Source organism: Carettochelys insculpta, chromosome 15 (genome assembly GCF_033958435.1).
Source record: "Carettochelys insculpta isolate YL-2023 chromosome 15, ASM3395843v1, whole genome shotgun sequence".
NCBI classification, from domain to species: domain Eukaryota; kingdom Metazoa; phylum Chordata; order Testudines; family Carettochelyidae; genus Carettochelys; species Carettochelys insculpta.
Window position 1 is genome coordinate 13149321 of NC_134151.1, and position 13580 is coordinate 13162900.

The window sequence follows — 13580 nt, forward strand, 5'->3', positions numbered from 1 at the left end:
AAGAGCTGCATTCGGCTCCAGAGCCACAGGTTGCACACCCCTGCCCAAGGAGACTAGTGGATGCAGAGGTTGCAGAATTTCTGCTTTGAATTTTTTGCAAGAAAGGATTGACTTGGATTAGGTGCCTAACTCCAGGAGAGGGGTCATGGCTGGGCATCCCAAGTGGCAACAGATACTTCCCTTCAACACAGAGTTAGGGACCTAAGACCTGGAGAGGGGTGGAGCCTATGACACACCTCTGTTCCTGGACATTTCCTATGGGTTAGCTTTGGTGGTGCACTGTTCAGCAGGTTGGCTTTTCTGGATCCCATTCTTAGCGACCTAACTCTCCCCAGGCATTATATAGGGCTCCTGAGAACGTGGCTCAGGGCTAGGTTCAAAGGCACTCTCAGTTTGCTTTTGCAATGCCTATGTTCCAAAGTGGCCAAACTGAAGATGTTTCAGTCTAACCAGGAACAGAGGTATTCATAAAATAATTGATTTTATCACTCCAGATGTCTCTTGACATATTTTAAGTGTGTTATTGTAGGCACTTCAAAGAAAAGCTTTAAAAAACTAATTATTTCTCATTGTCACTGCTATTATTAAGTGCAAGGCAAACATGTCAGAAACTCTCCGAATTAAAACTCAACCAGTATTTTTGCTTATAAAACATGTCTTTCAAAACAATGTCCCAGTTCACTCCATATAGCCTTATTGACACTAACCCTTCTACTTGAAACATAGTACATTTTGTAACAGAAAAAACAATAATGGTAACTCAGAGTTCTTCAGACACCAGCTGTAGTGTATAATATAATAAAAAAGGGGAGAATGGTATTTTGGCAATTTTATGCTTAGCTCATGTTTCACTTTTATTTTTTAATGGTATTAGGCTGTGAAGGCTACACAAAATTAGGCAGTGGCAGTCGTCAGGATAAAGAGCTCATCAGCGTTGCAATGTTAGGGGTAAATGCTAGTTCCACAACTTAGCACAAATCACTTATTCAAATTCTTGTGTCTATGGCATCGTAAGCATACACTGTGCCTAAAATATAAAAGCTCCTGTTCCAAAGACCTCACAGTCTAAGGCACAGATGCAGCAAGGGGTTTAAGCATATGGAATGCCTGCTAAGAAGTAACTGAGCCCCCTCTATTCCCATTAACTTCAAAAGCAGTTAAGGGTGCTTGGCAGCTAACAAAACTGGGGTCTAAAGAGAGAAAGAGGGATCAAGAATAGTACAGTACAGAATCATAATCAAAGCTCTTGCCACTGATCTTGAGTTTCATTGGCTGGCACTTTCTTTCCTGATCTACAAGAGAAAGCAGCCTTTGAAATGATCTAACTCACACACAATTCTGTTTCACTTCCGAATATTGTCTGTCAATATTTTACCATAAAACCCAGGAATGCTGCATTTCCCAAATCCACATATTAATTGTTACAAAGTAGGGATCATTAGAGCCACCAAATAGCACAGGATTCATTTTGATTACAAAATAAACTACAAAAAGTAGTCGTGTGTACATGTGTTGTACTGCCTCTACTCAACCATTGGGTCTGAGTCCTAGGGTACTAGCTCATTTTGTACTGCAATTGCTTTTTCTCCACATCCCACTGAGTATGTTTTTCTCATATAATAAAACTATATTTTAAGGTTTCCAATGCAGATTTCTAGGGAGCAAATGCTTTAATTACGATTGATATATTCAATTTGTTTAGCTTTGAAGCTTAGATCTGGAATTTTAACTTAAACTACATTGCCCTCTAGTGCTGTTATGTGTCCAGGCTCTAGTGATGTTATTAGAGCAGCCAGTGTAAGCAAGACAGCCACTCCATGCAGAGCTGCCTCAACACTTACAAACTCTTCCTGGAGACGCATGTCACAACAGCAAGTCTGGGGCATCCTTCCAACAGAGCCATAAATGCACAAGAGAGGATAATAGACCTGCCTGTTGTTTCAGAGACCTCAAGATCTCAACAGCTACTCTCAGACTCTGTTTAAGAGTTCCATCTGCAAATTTCTGTTTAAATGAATTGACATGAGCATCCTGTTACTTTCTGACAAGCTTCAGAGGATTCCGTGCTGTGCAAACTATGCATGCTGGTGGCTTGTAACCTACAGTGAAGATGAGCTCTCAAGCTGACACTGGGCTTTGCCTTGCAGCAAGTTGCTGGGTAGATAGATAATTTTCAACAAACCTTAAGTACTTTTGTACGTTGTTCAGGGGATCTACTGCAGTTTGCTATGGAGGATGATTTTTAAGATGAATACCTACCTTGATGATAACTACAATTCATCATTACCTGGAAATTTGGACTACTCTGTACTAACTAAGGAGAATCTCACTGCAAACAACTCAAATCAGTCAGAAAAGGATCTGAATTTACCTACTTTGGATATCACTAGGGCTATAATTGTGGGGCTAGTCCTAGGAGCCTTCATACTGTTTGCTATAGTAGGTAACATCTTGGTAATTCTCTCTGTAGCTTGCAATAGGCATTTAAGAATCCCTACAAACTACTTCATAGTTAACCTTGCAATAGCAGACTTGTTGCTGAGTTTTACTGTCCTCCCATTTTCTGCTACATTAGAAATTGTTGGCTATTGGGTTTTAGGGAGGATATTTTGTGATATCTGGGCAGCAGTTGATGTGATGTGCTGTACTGCCTCGATCTTAAGCCTGTGTGCAATTTCTATAGATAGATATATAGGAGTGAGTTATTCACTTCAGTATCCAACTCTGGTAACTAGAAGGAAAGCAATTCTTGCTCTCCTAAGCGTCTGGGTCCTCTCAATGGTAATCTCCATTGGGCCTCTTCTGGGCTGGAAGGAACCAGCACCCACAGATGATAAGGAGTGCCGCATCACTGAAGAACCATTCTATGCCTTGTTTTCTTCTTTGGGGTCCTTTTACATTCCTTTGATTGTCATCCTGGTGATGTACTGTAGAGTCTACATAGTGGCCAAAAGGACAACAAAAAACCTGGAAGCTGGGGTCATGAAAGAAATGTGTGATTCCAAGGAGCTGACGTTAAGGATTCACTCCCGGAACATTCATGAAGACACATTCAATAGCACCAGGGCAAAGGGGCACCACCCCAGGAATTCCATAGCTTTCAAACTTTTCAAATTCTCTCGAGAAAAGAAGGCAGCCAAGACCTTGGGAATTGTAGTGGGAATGTTTATCTTGTGCTGGCTACCTTTCTTCATAGCTCTGCCTCTAGGTAAGTTTGGGATAAAGTGCTGAGTGTCAATTGTTTATTACAGAAATGTTAAAGTCAGCTGAATGGAGTTTATATACAATAAAGAAAGAATCATTGAAATACAGATAGATAGTTGGATAGAATGATATCATAATATCCTTTGTGCTGAAATTCATGCAAAAAACTTTGCAGTGTCTGCAGCCTGCAAGAAATCAGCACAGTTGTCAGACAGACAGATGCCACATGGATAAAACCTTCATATATTTTTCTTAATATGTTATATTAAGGTTCCATTTATTAGTCTTTTATTTTTAAATGTTTTATGGACACTCTTGTAGCATGCTGAATAGGAAAAATCACATTTTAAAGAGACGTGGGCAGTCCACTCAGATGTCACATGAAGCTTCTTAACATGTTATACTGTCAGCTGTTAATAATACAGAGTACTTGAGAACATTTTTAGTGGAAGTGGCCTGCTCCAAAGCTCTGAATCCAAACCCCTCTTAACTGGGGCATGTTCAAAATCTAGATCTGTAACCATATAGTGTGAGTTGACTGCATGTCTGCTCTGGGGGTCTGATCCAGAGCCAAGGGAAATTCTCCCATTGATTTCAAAGGGCTTTTGGATCAGGCTGAGGCAGCAACTGGAACTTTGAGCAATCAATTCTTTCGTTTTTAAATGCACTAATACTGCAGATTTAACTAGAAATATTGCCAAAGCACCCTACAAAATCTTACCTCGGGTTGGCTGCATTCCTGAAATCCTTTTGACCATCTCTCTTTTTGTCCTTAATATTATTCCCCACCTTGAAAGAGCATCACAGTACAACATCTCACCACCTCTTAGCAGAGAACCCTTAAAGCTTACTCTGAAATCTCTCTCCAAAATCAGATGATGATCCAGATAGCTAACTGTGACAGGAGGTGGAAAATAGCTTTCTTGTGGTTCTGTCTCATATTTATTCAGTCAATAGACAACAAACTATTTCTAAGCCTGTCACCATGGTAATCGAAATGATTTGTTTATATTTTTCACCTATGGTCCCCTATGGTCCCCTTCACCGATGGTAAACAAATTGTCTCAGAGATCTAAGGGTTCTGGTTAAAAGTTTGAAGTTTATCACTTCTACTAAATCAAACTCTGGATGTGTAATAGTAACAGAGGGGAAGCCGTGCTAGTCTATACACTATCAAAACAAAAAGCAGTCAAGTAGCACTTTGAAGACTAGCAAAATAGTTTATTAGGTGAGCTTTTGTGGGACAGACCCACTTCTTCAGACCACAGCCAGACCAGAACAGACTCAATATTTAAGACACAGAGAACCAAAAACAGTAAGCAAGGAGGACAAATCAGAAAAAGATAATCAAGGTGAGCAAATCAGAGAGTGGAGGGATGGGTGGGGAAGATCAAGAATTAGATTGAGCCAAGTATGCAGACGAGCCCCTATAGTGACTCAGAAAGTTCCCATCACATTTTAAACCATGTGTTAATGTACTGAATTTGAACATAAAAGCCAGCTCGGCTACTTCCGTTCTGTAGGAACTGTAGGAACCTTCAAAATCACTGCTATATCGTGGCCTACTTAGATGTAAAGGGCCAGATACTCAACTGGCATAAATCAGTGTAGCCTCTTAAGTCAATAGCTTCACTTCCAAAGTCATATTAATAAGAGTAGTACCGATAAGGAGTCACAAGAGGATGTATTTTGACATGTCTTCTTTTGCCTTCAGAATGGCAAAAAGCTGCTGCCAACTCCCAGCTCACCCATGAGATGGCTAATGTATTATCGCTTAAGACACTTGAATGAGAAATTTAAACCATCAGTATACCTGTTGTCTCACCTGTGAGCCTAAGATGTTGCCAGTGGAGTGACTGATCAAAAAGTCACAGAGGAGCACTCTTTGTTTGGAGACACAGAGATTCATAGCTGGAAACGGGATGAGGAGAAGCTGTCTGGATGAAAACAGTTGTTCTGGGACCTGGGTTCTAAGACCTCACTCTGCAAGGTGCTAAGCTTCCACAATCACATTGAACAAATGAGGAGTTGAGAAAACTTGGCACCTTACAGGATAGGGCCTTTTATTGGGGTACTGAAGTGTCTAATTAGGTCTTATAAAAGATTCTTTTTGTTATCAGTATACATTCCTGTTAGAGGGTGTGAATACTCATCAATACATTGGAATTGCAATACTCTCTTCAGTATTTGCAATCTCCTGTCTCTGACAACTCAGTCCAGGAGCCAAAATCCAAAATATGTTATCAAAGTCCATTTTACTGCTATGTACTTTTCTTCTGTTACTTTTTCAATTATTGCTAATCTAAATCATGTCCTAATTCATCTGATCTTCCCTAATCCATTCAGAGATGTCACAGTTCTGTTTAGTCTCAGAGGGGTAGCCATGTTAGTAGTGTCACAAAAAAAAAAAAAGCAGTTTTGTAGCACCTTAAAAACAAACAAATCCATAATAAATAAAATTGTCTTTAAGGCGCTACAATTCTATTTGTTTGACAATCTATATTTGTTGCACATCGATGGATAGTGGTTTATATTGAGGGTCACCGAATGTAGGAAGTGCAAAAAGTAGAACTATCAGAAAGGAGAAAGCTTTTCTTAACGCAGGACTAGTCCAATAATGTTCAGGGGAAAAAAACAAGAAAAAGTGTAAAGGTTGTTTTTTTTGCAATATTGTTTTAAATCAGAGCTCTGGTGCTTTGGTGACTTGACACCAAGACTCTCATTTTATACTAATTTGTTTTTCTGTTTTGCATTTAATTTCTTTTGCAGGTTTTTAAAGGTTAGTTTACTGAACTGCTAACATTTTGACATTGTACTTGCCATAGAAATGAACTTTTTTCTTTTCAGAAGACCTTTCATAAGTGGTCAGGCAACACTTTGAAATCTCCAGATGTCTAACATCTGTCCTAATCCATCCAGCTCTTCACAATGGTACTATCCAGGGGAAGTATCATTCTCAGATACTTGGACTGGAAAGGGAACAATAACTAGAAGTTTCTCAGTGCAACTTCCCTCAGCTTTAATGAAAATGCTTGGCTAATAGCACCTTGCAGTGCTTTGAAAATGCATAAAATGTTAAAGGTGGAAACAGTCTGTTATGTTGGCCACACCCCTATCAAGGCAGCCTTGTTATCTGCAGTACATTTTCTGCTGTTGGGGGTCCAAGCTAGTTTTTAAACAGCTTCTTCTACTTCCCTGCACATTTCTCTTTATATTTCAGCCTATATCTTCCCATTTCTGTGTCTTTATTTCTAGTCATCTCTACATGCACGCCCCTCTGCAATCATAATACCAGCAGACGCTGATCATTGGCAGGCAGAATAGAACCTGCTATCTCTGAAACTTAGAACATGAGCTAAACACAAGCAGTTTAGTAGCTAGGACTAGAGAGCAGATTGACTGGCCTCTCTGAAAGTAGTCTCAGTACCACTAGATGCCTAGAAAGTGCATGGGTGACATACTTAACCGAACTGAAGTGCATCCCAAGCTTCAGACACCTCCTAACTGAAATCCCAGACAAGCTCCCACTTATAAAGTCAAGACCCATGACATCAGCAGGTGGGGTTGAACACCAGGCATTTAAGGGTTTACAACCACTATTGCACAAGCTAAGAGCTAATTAATTGCCTGCTTTCCCTCTCCTGATTCATCCAGTGATGACATAGCTCCTCGACATGTATGGATATAAAATAAAGCAATTCTGGATTTGTAGTCATGTGAAACTGATCAGAAGCTGCCCCTATGTATATTGAAACACTTTACAACTGTACAGTTGTGCCTGCATCCTGGGACACTGCAGAAATATTGCCTCGACTACTGATTCTGCTTATATGTAAATAAGCTCTTTTCTTTTCAAAAGTTCCTCAGCTCCTGCTGCTTGTTCCCCAGCTATAAATTCTAATCCCTTGGCAGTAACACTGCAGTAATTTCCACAGCTACCTGTTGTGCTGTCCCAAACAAAGGATTATGGCACTGGGGGGTATAAATATGCAGAAGGATCAGGTAGATTCTTGAGAAACAAAGATTTGTTTTAACAAGAGAAATATTATCTTGCATTTACTTTTTAACTAAAGATGGTAAAGCCTTAATGAGATTGGAAAACTCCTATAGCCAGTCCACAAACAGGAGAATTAAGCCACATAGGTTCTGATTTGTTATTCCTCATACAACCAGTTACTATCAGAAACAGGACCCGGATTGCTTGAGGCCCACACAAGCTCTATCCAGTGGGCCACACTGCTTATAGCACTAAGCACATGATGATGCATTCGTCAGAATTGTTTCCAAACAGAATAATGTGCATAGATTTTCCCCCATAAGGTACCAGCTGATCTTTCAAGTAAATAAGGCCTACATTATAGCCGTACCATGCATGTTCATAAACATTCAGTTTATATAGCCAGCTGCCATGATATTCAAAATTATGTATCATGCAGTATAATGAATAAAATTAAGGCAGATCTGCTGCCACGGCAATTGGTAGTTCCAAAAACTCAGCAACTTAATTTCACATGTAAATATCTTAGTTAGTTTAAAATTAACATCTCTTGCTTTCACTCTAAGGCCGCGTCTACACGTGCACACTACTTCGAAGTAGCGGTGCCAACTTCGAAATAGTGCCCGTCACGGCTACACGTGTTGGGCGCTATATCGAAGTTGAAATTGACGTTAGGCGGCGACACGTCGAAGTCACTAACCCCATGAGGGGATGGGAATAGCGCCCTACTTCAAAGTTGAACGTCGAAGTAGGGCACGTGTAGACAATCCGCGTCCCGCAACATTGAAATAGCGGGGTCCGCCATGGCGGCCATCAGCTGAGGGGTTGAGAGATGCTCTCTCTCTAGCCCCTGCGGGGCTGTATGGTCACCGTGGGCAGCAGCCCTTAGCCCAGGGCTTTTGGCTGCTGCTGCTGCTGCTGCAGCTGGGGATCCATGCTGCATGCACAGGGTCTGCAACCAGTTGTCGGCTCTGTGGATCTTGTGTTGTTTAGTGCAACTGTGTCTGGGAGGGACCCTTTAAGGGAGCGGCTTGCTGTTGAGTCCGCCTTGTGACCCTGTCTGCAGCTGTTCCTGGCACTCTTATTTCAATGTGTGCTACTTTGGCGTGTAGACGTTCCCTCGCAGCACCTATTTCGATATGGTGCTGCCCAACGTTGAAGTTGAACGTCAACATTGCCAGCCCTGGAGGACGTGTAGACGTTATTCATCGAAATAGACTATTTCGATGTCGCTACATCGAAATAAGCTATTTCGATGTAGCGTGCACGTGTAGACGTAGCCAAAAATACTCAAAGGCACCAGGAACATATTAAGCACTCACTGTTGGAAAATTTCAAATAAAAGTAGACAATTTTTAGCCAGGGTAGAAGGAGAAGAAGTCATAATGTGGAACCAATTTTGAGCCATTACATGTAAACTAAGAAATGCGTCCAGGGTGAATATTTAAACATAAAACATAGCTTTAGGGATACAGCCTTGGAAAGCACTGCCTGATAATTCACTTAATAGAAATAACACAGTTGCAACGTGTAGCCCTGTTTCCAGTTGCAACTCAATGTTATTTCTATCAGGTGATTCATTAGGCAGAGCTTTCCAAAAACAGTGTAAATGAATTAGGCATCCAACTCACAATTGGACCAATATGACTTTGGCACCCAACACCTATGGGCTCCTTTGAAAAGTCCAGCTGTAAAGCCTATAAACCACGTACCATATGTTGCAAGGAAAAAAGCCGCTACCACCATCACTAAAAATATTAACATGTAACACACCAGTCCTGCAACTTGAGTTGACTGGGTCTCCATAAAAGTACAATAATCTACCCATTGCAGCTTTAAAATAAACTTGGTTTCCACATCCACTGAAATCAGATGCAAAACTCCCATTGACATCAGTGAGCACAGTATGAGAGATCAGATGCGTAGAGCAAAACATCAATACATCTTCTTTCCAAGAAAGCCTAGTTCGTAGTCTTTTTAAATCTGACAATAAAATGAGTAATATTAAGGTTACAATGTAGGTTTGTAGTAAGCGAGAAGTAGCCAAGTTCATCTGTACTCCAACAAAACAAACCAGCAGAAATGTAGCACTTTAAAAGCTAACAAAATGATTTATTCAGTGATGAGCTTTCTTGGGACAGCCCACATTATGTTAGTCTTTATGTTAAGTATGTTAGTGTTTAAAGTGCTACATTTCTGCTGGTTTGTTTTAATGTAGTTTTGTGTTATTTTGGGCCTGACTCTGCATTCCCAGTGCAGTGGGAATTGAGGCTCAGGCCTCATATCGTTCCGTGGAAATCACAATTTGACAAAGTTTTTAAGTCTAGTCCTGGCTGTGTATGTATAGGCTACAAAAAACTTTAGGCCTATTTCTTCCTATAGCCCTCTTTAGATTAGTGACCTCAAATGGCCAGTTCAGCGTCAGATGGTTTTTCAGCCCTTTAGAAAAGCATATATAGCAATTTAGTCATGTGCTCGGCTTCAGCCCAGATCTTTGGAACAAAGTTCAGTAGTTCAACACACAGGATGAAACAGTTCTGTCCCTTCTCTGGTCAGGGCACGTGAGGCCAAAGATGATGACGTACAGTTACTGCAGAGGCCCAGTGTGAGTTGTCACGTACGGTGTTCTTGCCCTTCTCATTACGATTCATCACAGCATGAGGCCTATGTGCCACTCAAGGTCCACTTAAGCACTGTTCAATTCCTTCTGCACAGGGGTGAATTTCATCCAAACCACTCCAGGTGATTAGTTAATTTCCTTACACTGTTTTATTTTTTTAAGCAAAGCTGTTTGTCAAAATACCTGAGATTGTTTCCATATCAGGGGATTGGACACTTCTTTTATTTATCAGCTTACACTCAGGCTTTTGGTAGCAAACAGGCAAATATTAAAACCCATCATCACACATAAGTAAATATGCTAGTAAAAGACAAAGACAGTTTGAATACAAAGGAAAGTATTGAGAGTGACTAAAGATAAACAGCATCACTAAGCGCTACAAATTCTAAACATACATCACAGCACAAGACAGACTCTGATTTCCAGTGATGCCAACTGGCCTCAGTAAAAATGATAGCAAACCTCAAAAAGGAAGGTGATATAGATATCTTCTTACTGGCTAGGGCAATGTATTTTGTGGTTAGGTAGTCACATACTTTACTGAACCAGAAGATTCAAAGAAGAATTTTGGGAATTTAGCCATTTAGCCTTCCATCTGAGGAAGGAAATTATTTTTATTTTTTTTTTATCACCACCCACCAGAGTAGCGGACATATGTCCGGATCTTGCAGATGTAGAGAATGTGGGTAACTTTCCTCACATCCTATTGCCTTCAATTGAACCATTCATGTGAGTAAAGTTACAGACATGCGTAAGTGCCTACAGAATCAGGACCAGAGTGGATGTATGAGACAGGTGCTATTTAATACAAAAAAGCACAAATCTTTTAAATGAAGGTCAGGAGCAAAAAGTACAGGGTCTAGTCACATCTGAACAAACAGAAGGCATCTGAATATGTGGATTTTAATTGGGCTACTTGATCCAAAATCTAGCGAAATCTTTAGGAATATTTTTCGGTTACAGTAATTCAATGGATTTTGGATTGAGCCCCAACCTACTCAATTAAAAAGCCACAATCATCAAGGTGCAAGTATCAGATTTTAGAATGGAAGCCAAGATGGATTCTCTATAGCTCCACTATTAGGTCCCCCACAAGAGGATTGTCCTTTTTCAAAGGTGTCCAAGAAAAAATGTTTAGGCTATAAGAACTTTTAAAAATGGTTATAAAGCAAACCCAGTACTTGAAAATTCAGAAACGTAAAAAAATGAAATGTCAGCAGACTTAAGCTGTGTCTACATGTGCACGCTACTTCGAAGTAGCGGCACTAACTTCGAAATAGTGCCCGTCGTGGCTACACGCGTCGGGCGCTATTTCGAAGTTAACTTCGACATTAGGCGGCGAGACGTCGAAGTCGCTAACCTCATGAGGGGATCGGAATAGCGCCCTACTTCGACGTTCAACGTCGAAGTAGGGACCGTGTAGACGATCCGCGTCCCGCAACGTCGAAATTGCTGGGTCCTCCATGGCGGCCATCAGCTGGGGGGTTGAGAGATGCTCTCTCTCCAGCCCCTGCGGGGCTCTATGGTCACCGTGGGCAGCAGCCCTTAGCCCAGGGCTTCTGGCTGCTGCTGCGGCAGCTGGGGATCCATGCTGCAGGCACAGGGTCTGCAACCAGTTGTTGGCTCTGTGGATCTTGTGGTGTTTAGTGCAACTGTGTCTGGGAGGGGCCCTTTAAGGGAGCAGCTTGCTGTTGAGTCCGCCCTGTGACCCTGTCTGCAGCTGTGCCTGGCACCCTTATTTCGAAGTGTGCTACTTTGGCGTGTAGATGTTCCCTCGCAACGCCTATTTTGATGTGGTGCCGCGCAACATCGAAGTTGAACATCGACGTTGCCAGCCCTGGAGGACGTGTAGACGTTATTCATCGAAATAAGCTATTTCGATGTTGGCTTCACGTGTAGACGTAGCCTTAGAGTAGCTTTTCCTGAATCAACTAATCCTTTGCAAAACAAGTGCAAGCCCTGGCCATAGCCTATCCCATTGGCCAGCTGCAAACTGATTTATATTAGCCCAAGATTTGGCTGACAGATTTCTATTTGCATTTAAGTTTTTCCTTCGATTTCCCTGAATGCATTTTCAAGGACTGTTTTGATAACATGTAAATAAAAGGGAGAATGAACTTAAAAGAATTTCTGCTACGCACAAAAAGTCCTGTATTTCTACTGATAGTGACAACATTACAGATGGGACGCAAAGAATTCCAAGTGGTTTTTATTTAAGATATTTGCTTCCTCTTTCTTTCTTTCTTTCTAGAAGAGAAAGCTCCTATTGACCTTCCTTTAGCCAAAACATTCTGAGTACCTATTTTCAAATGGACTCTTGAACCATAACATTCTTAAATTCAGATCTCAAACCTTGTATTAACACCAATGTTGTCTGGTGTGACAGAATTTTTCATCTGAAGGGCATGAATTTCTGGGTGGGCCCCAATCCTGGGATGGCACCAACAGAATGTGCCAGCCACTGACTTTGTCATGCTAGGAGCATTGTTATTGGTCATTTCCAGTTCTGCTATTACATGCCAGGACTGCGTGACCTGACCACTAAAGATGGGAATCTTCTCTACACCACTGTGGGGCAAGGGATAGCTCAGTGATTAGAGTATTGGCCTTGTAAACCCAGGTCTGTGAGCTCAGTCCCTGAGGGGGACAAGGACAGTGTCCGTAGCCTGTTTGCAGGAGGCTGGAAATCAGTGACAGGGAATTGATCACCTGTTCTGTTCATTCCCTCTGGGGCATCTGGCATTGGCCACTGTCAAGAGACAGGATACTGGACTTGATGGACCTAACGTCTGACCCAGTATGGCTGTTCTTATAAATCTGTCAGGGAGGGTGATAGGTCCTGCTGTGAGTGCAAGGGCCTCGACCTGATGACCCCTCAAGATCTCTTCCAGCTCCGTGAGATATGATATGTACATTTCTGTGTTTCACACATACCTGTCACTGCCTGCAGTACATGGGACATATAAAGACCATGTCAGCTACCACTGAAATGCAAAGACAGGGTTCTGCTCTGGGCAGGACTAGCCAACACAATTGTAAACATGCTACAGCTTCCTCAGCTGTGACATTTCCCTGCAGCTGCAGAGTGGATCCTGTTTTGACTAGTGTAGACCCATCCCTAGAACTGGAGCCTTGTACAGTGCAGAATGAAATCATACTGCATTTGCAAGCATGAGTTGTTCCCTTGAAATGTGACACACCATTAATCACAGACAGATGATGTGGATGATAAGAGAAGGCATCTGAATATGTGGATTTTAATTAGGCTAAGAGAACAAAAAGCAAAGCTACTCCAGGCTGCCAGAAGTCAGGAATCTCCTTGCCAGATCTTTTTGTCGTATTTACCAACATGTGGGTATAGAAAAGTGCCTTTCAGCATCTGATTCTGCATTCCCTGCACAACCTGTACTCCCCCGGAATTCCCTGTGGTGTTTGTATGTGCAAGGAATACAGAGCAGGCCCAAGATGTGTAAATGCTCTTGGCTATTTAATAACGCTGACAGTGTTTATTGGCTTGCACAGGTTGCATTTCCAAATTGTAACAGAGTGAGAACGGGAATTTGTATAATTCAGAACCCGTTGAGACAGATAACAGACCTGTGACTTCAGTTACCAAATGTTTGTAAATTTGGGTGGGTTTTTTTTGTTCAATTTTAAATAAGTTTTGGGCAATTTAAACAAATACTAAATGTTGGAAGCAAAAAAACCCAGGAGCTTCATGAAACCAATTAACATTAAAACCTTGGCATGCTGATTTGG

General features: G+C 41.5%; 1 protein-coding gene across 1 annotated transcript in view; it reads left to right on the forward strand.

Moving 5' to 3' along the window:
- The first annotated feature begins 2235 nt into the window (after positions 1-2235).
- ADRA1B (adrenoceptor alpha 1B) overlaps positions 2236-13580 on the forward strand; it is a 30210-nt gene continuing 18865 nt past the window's right edge. Inside the window, exon 1 of the mRNA XM_075009696.1 lies at positions 2236-3208. Within this exon, the coding sequence (XP_074865797.1) occupies positions 2236-3208 (973 nt within the window). The remainder of the gene's footprint in view (positions 3209-13580) is intronic.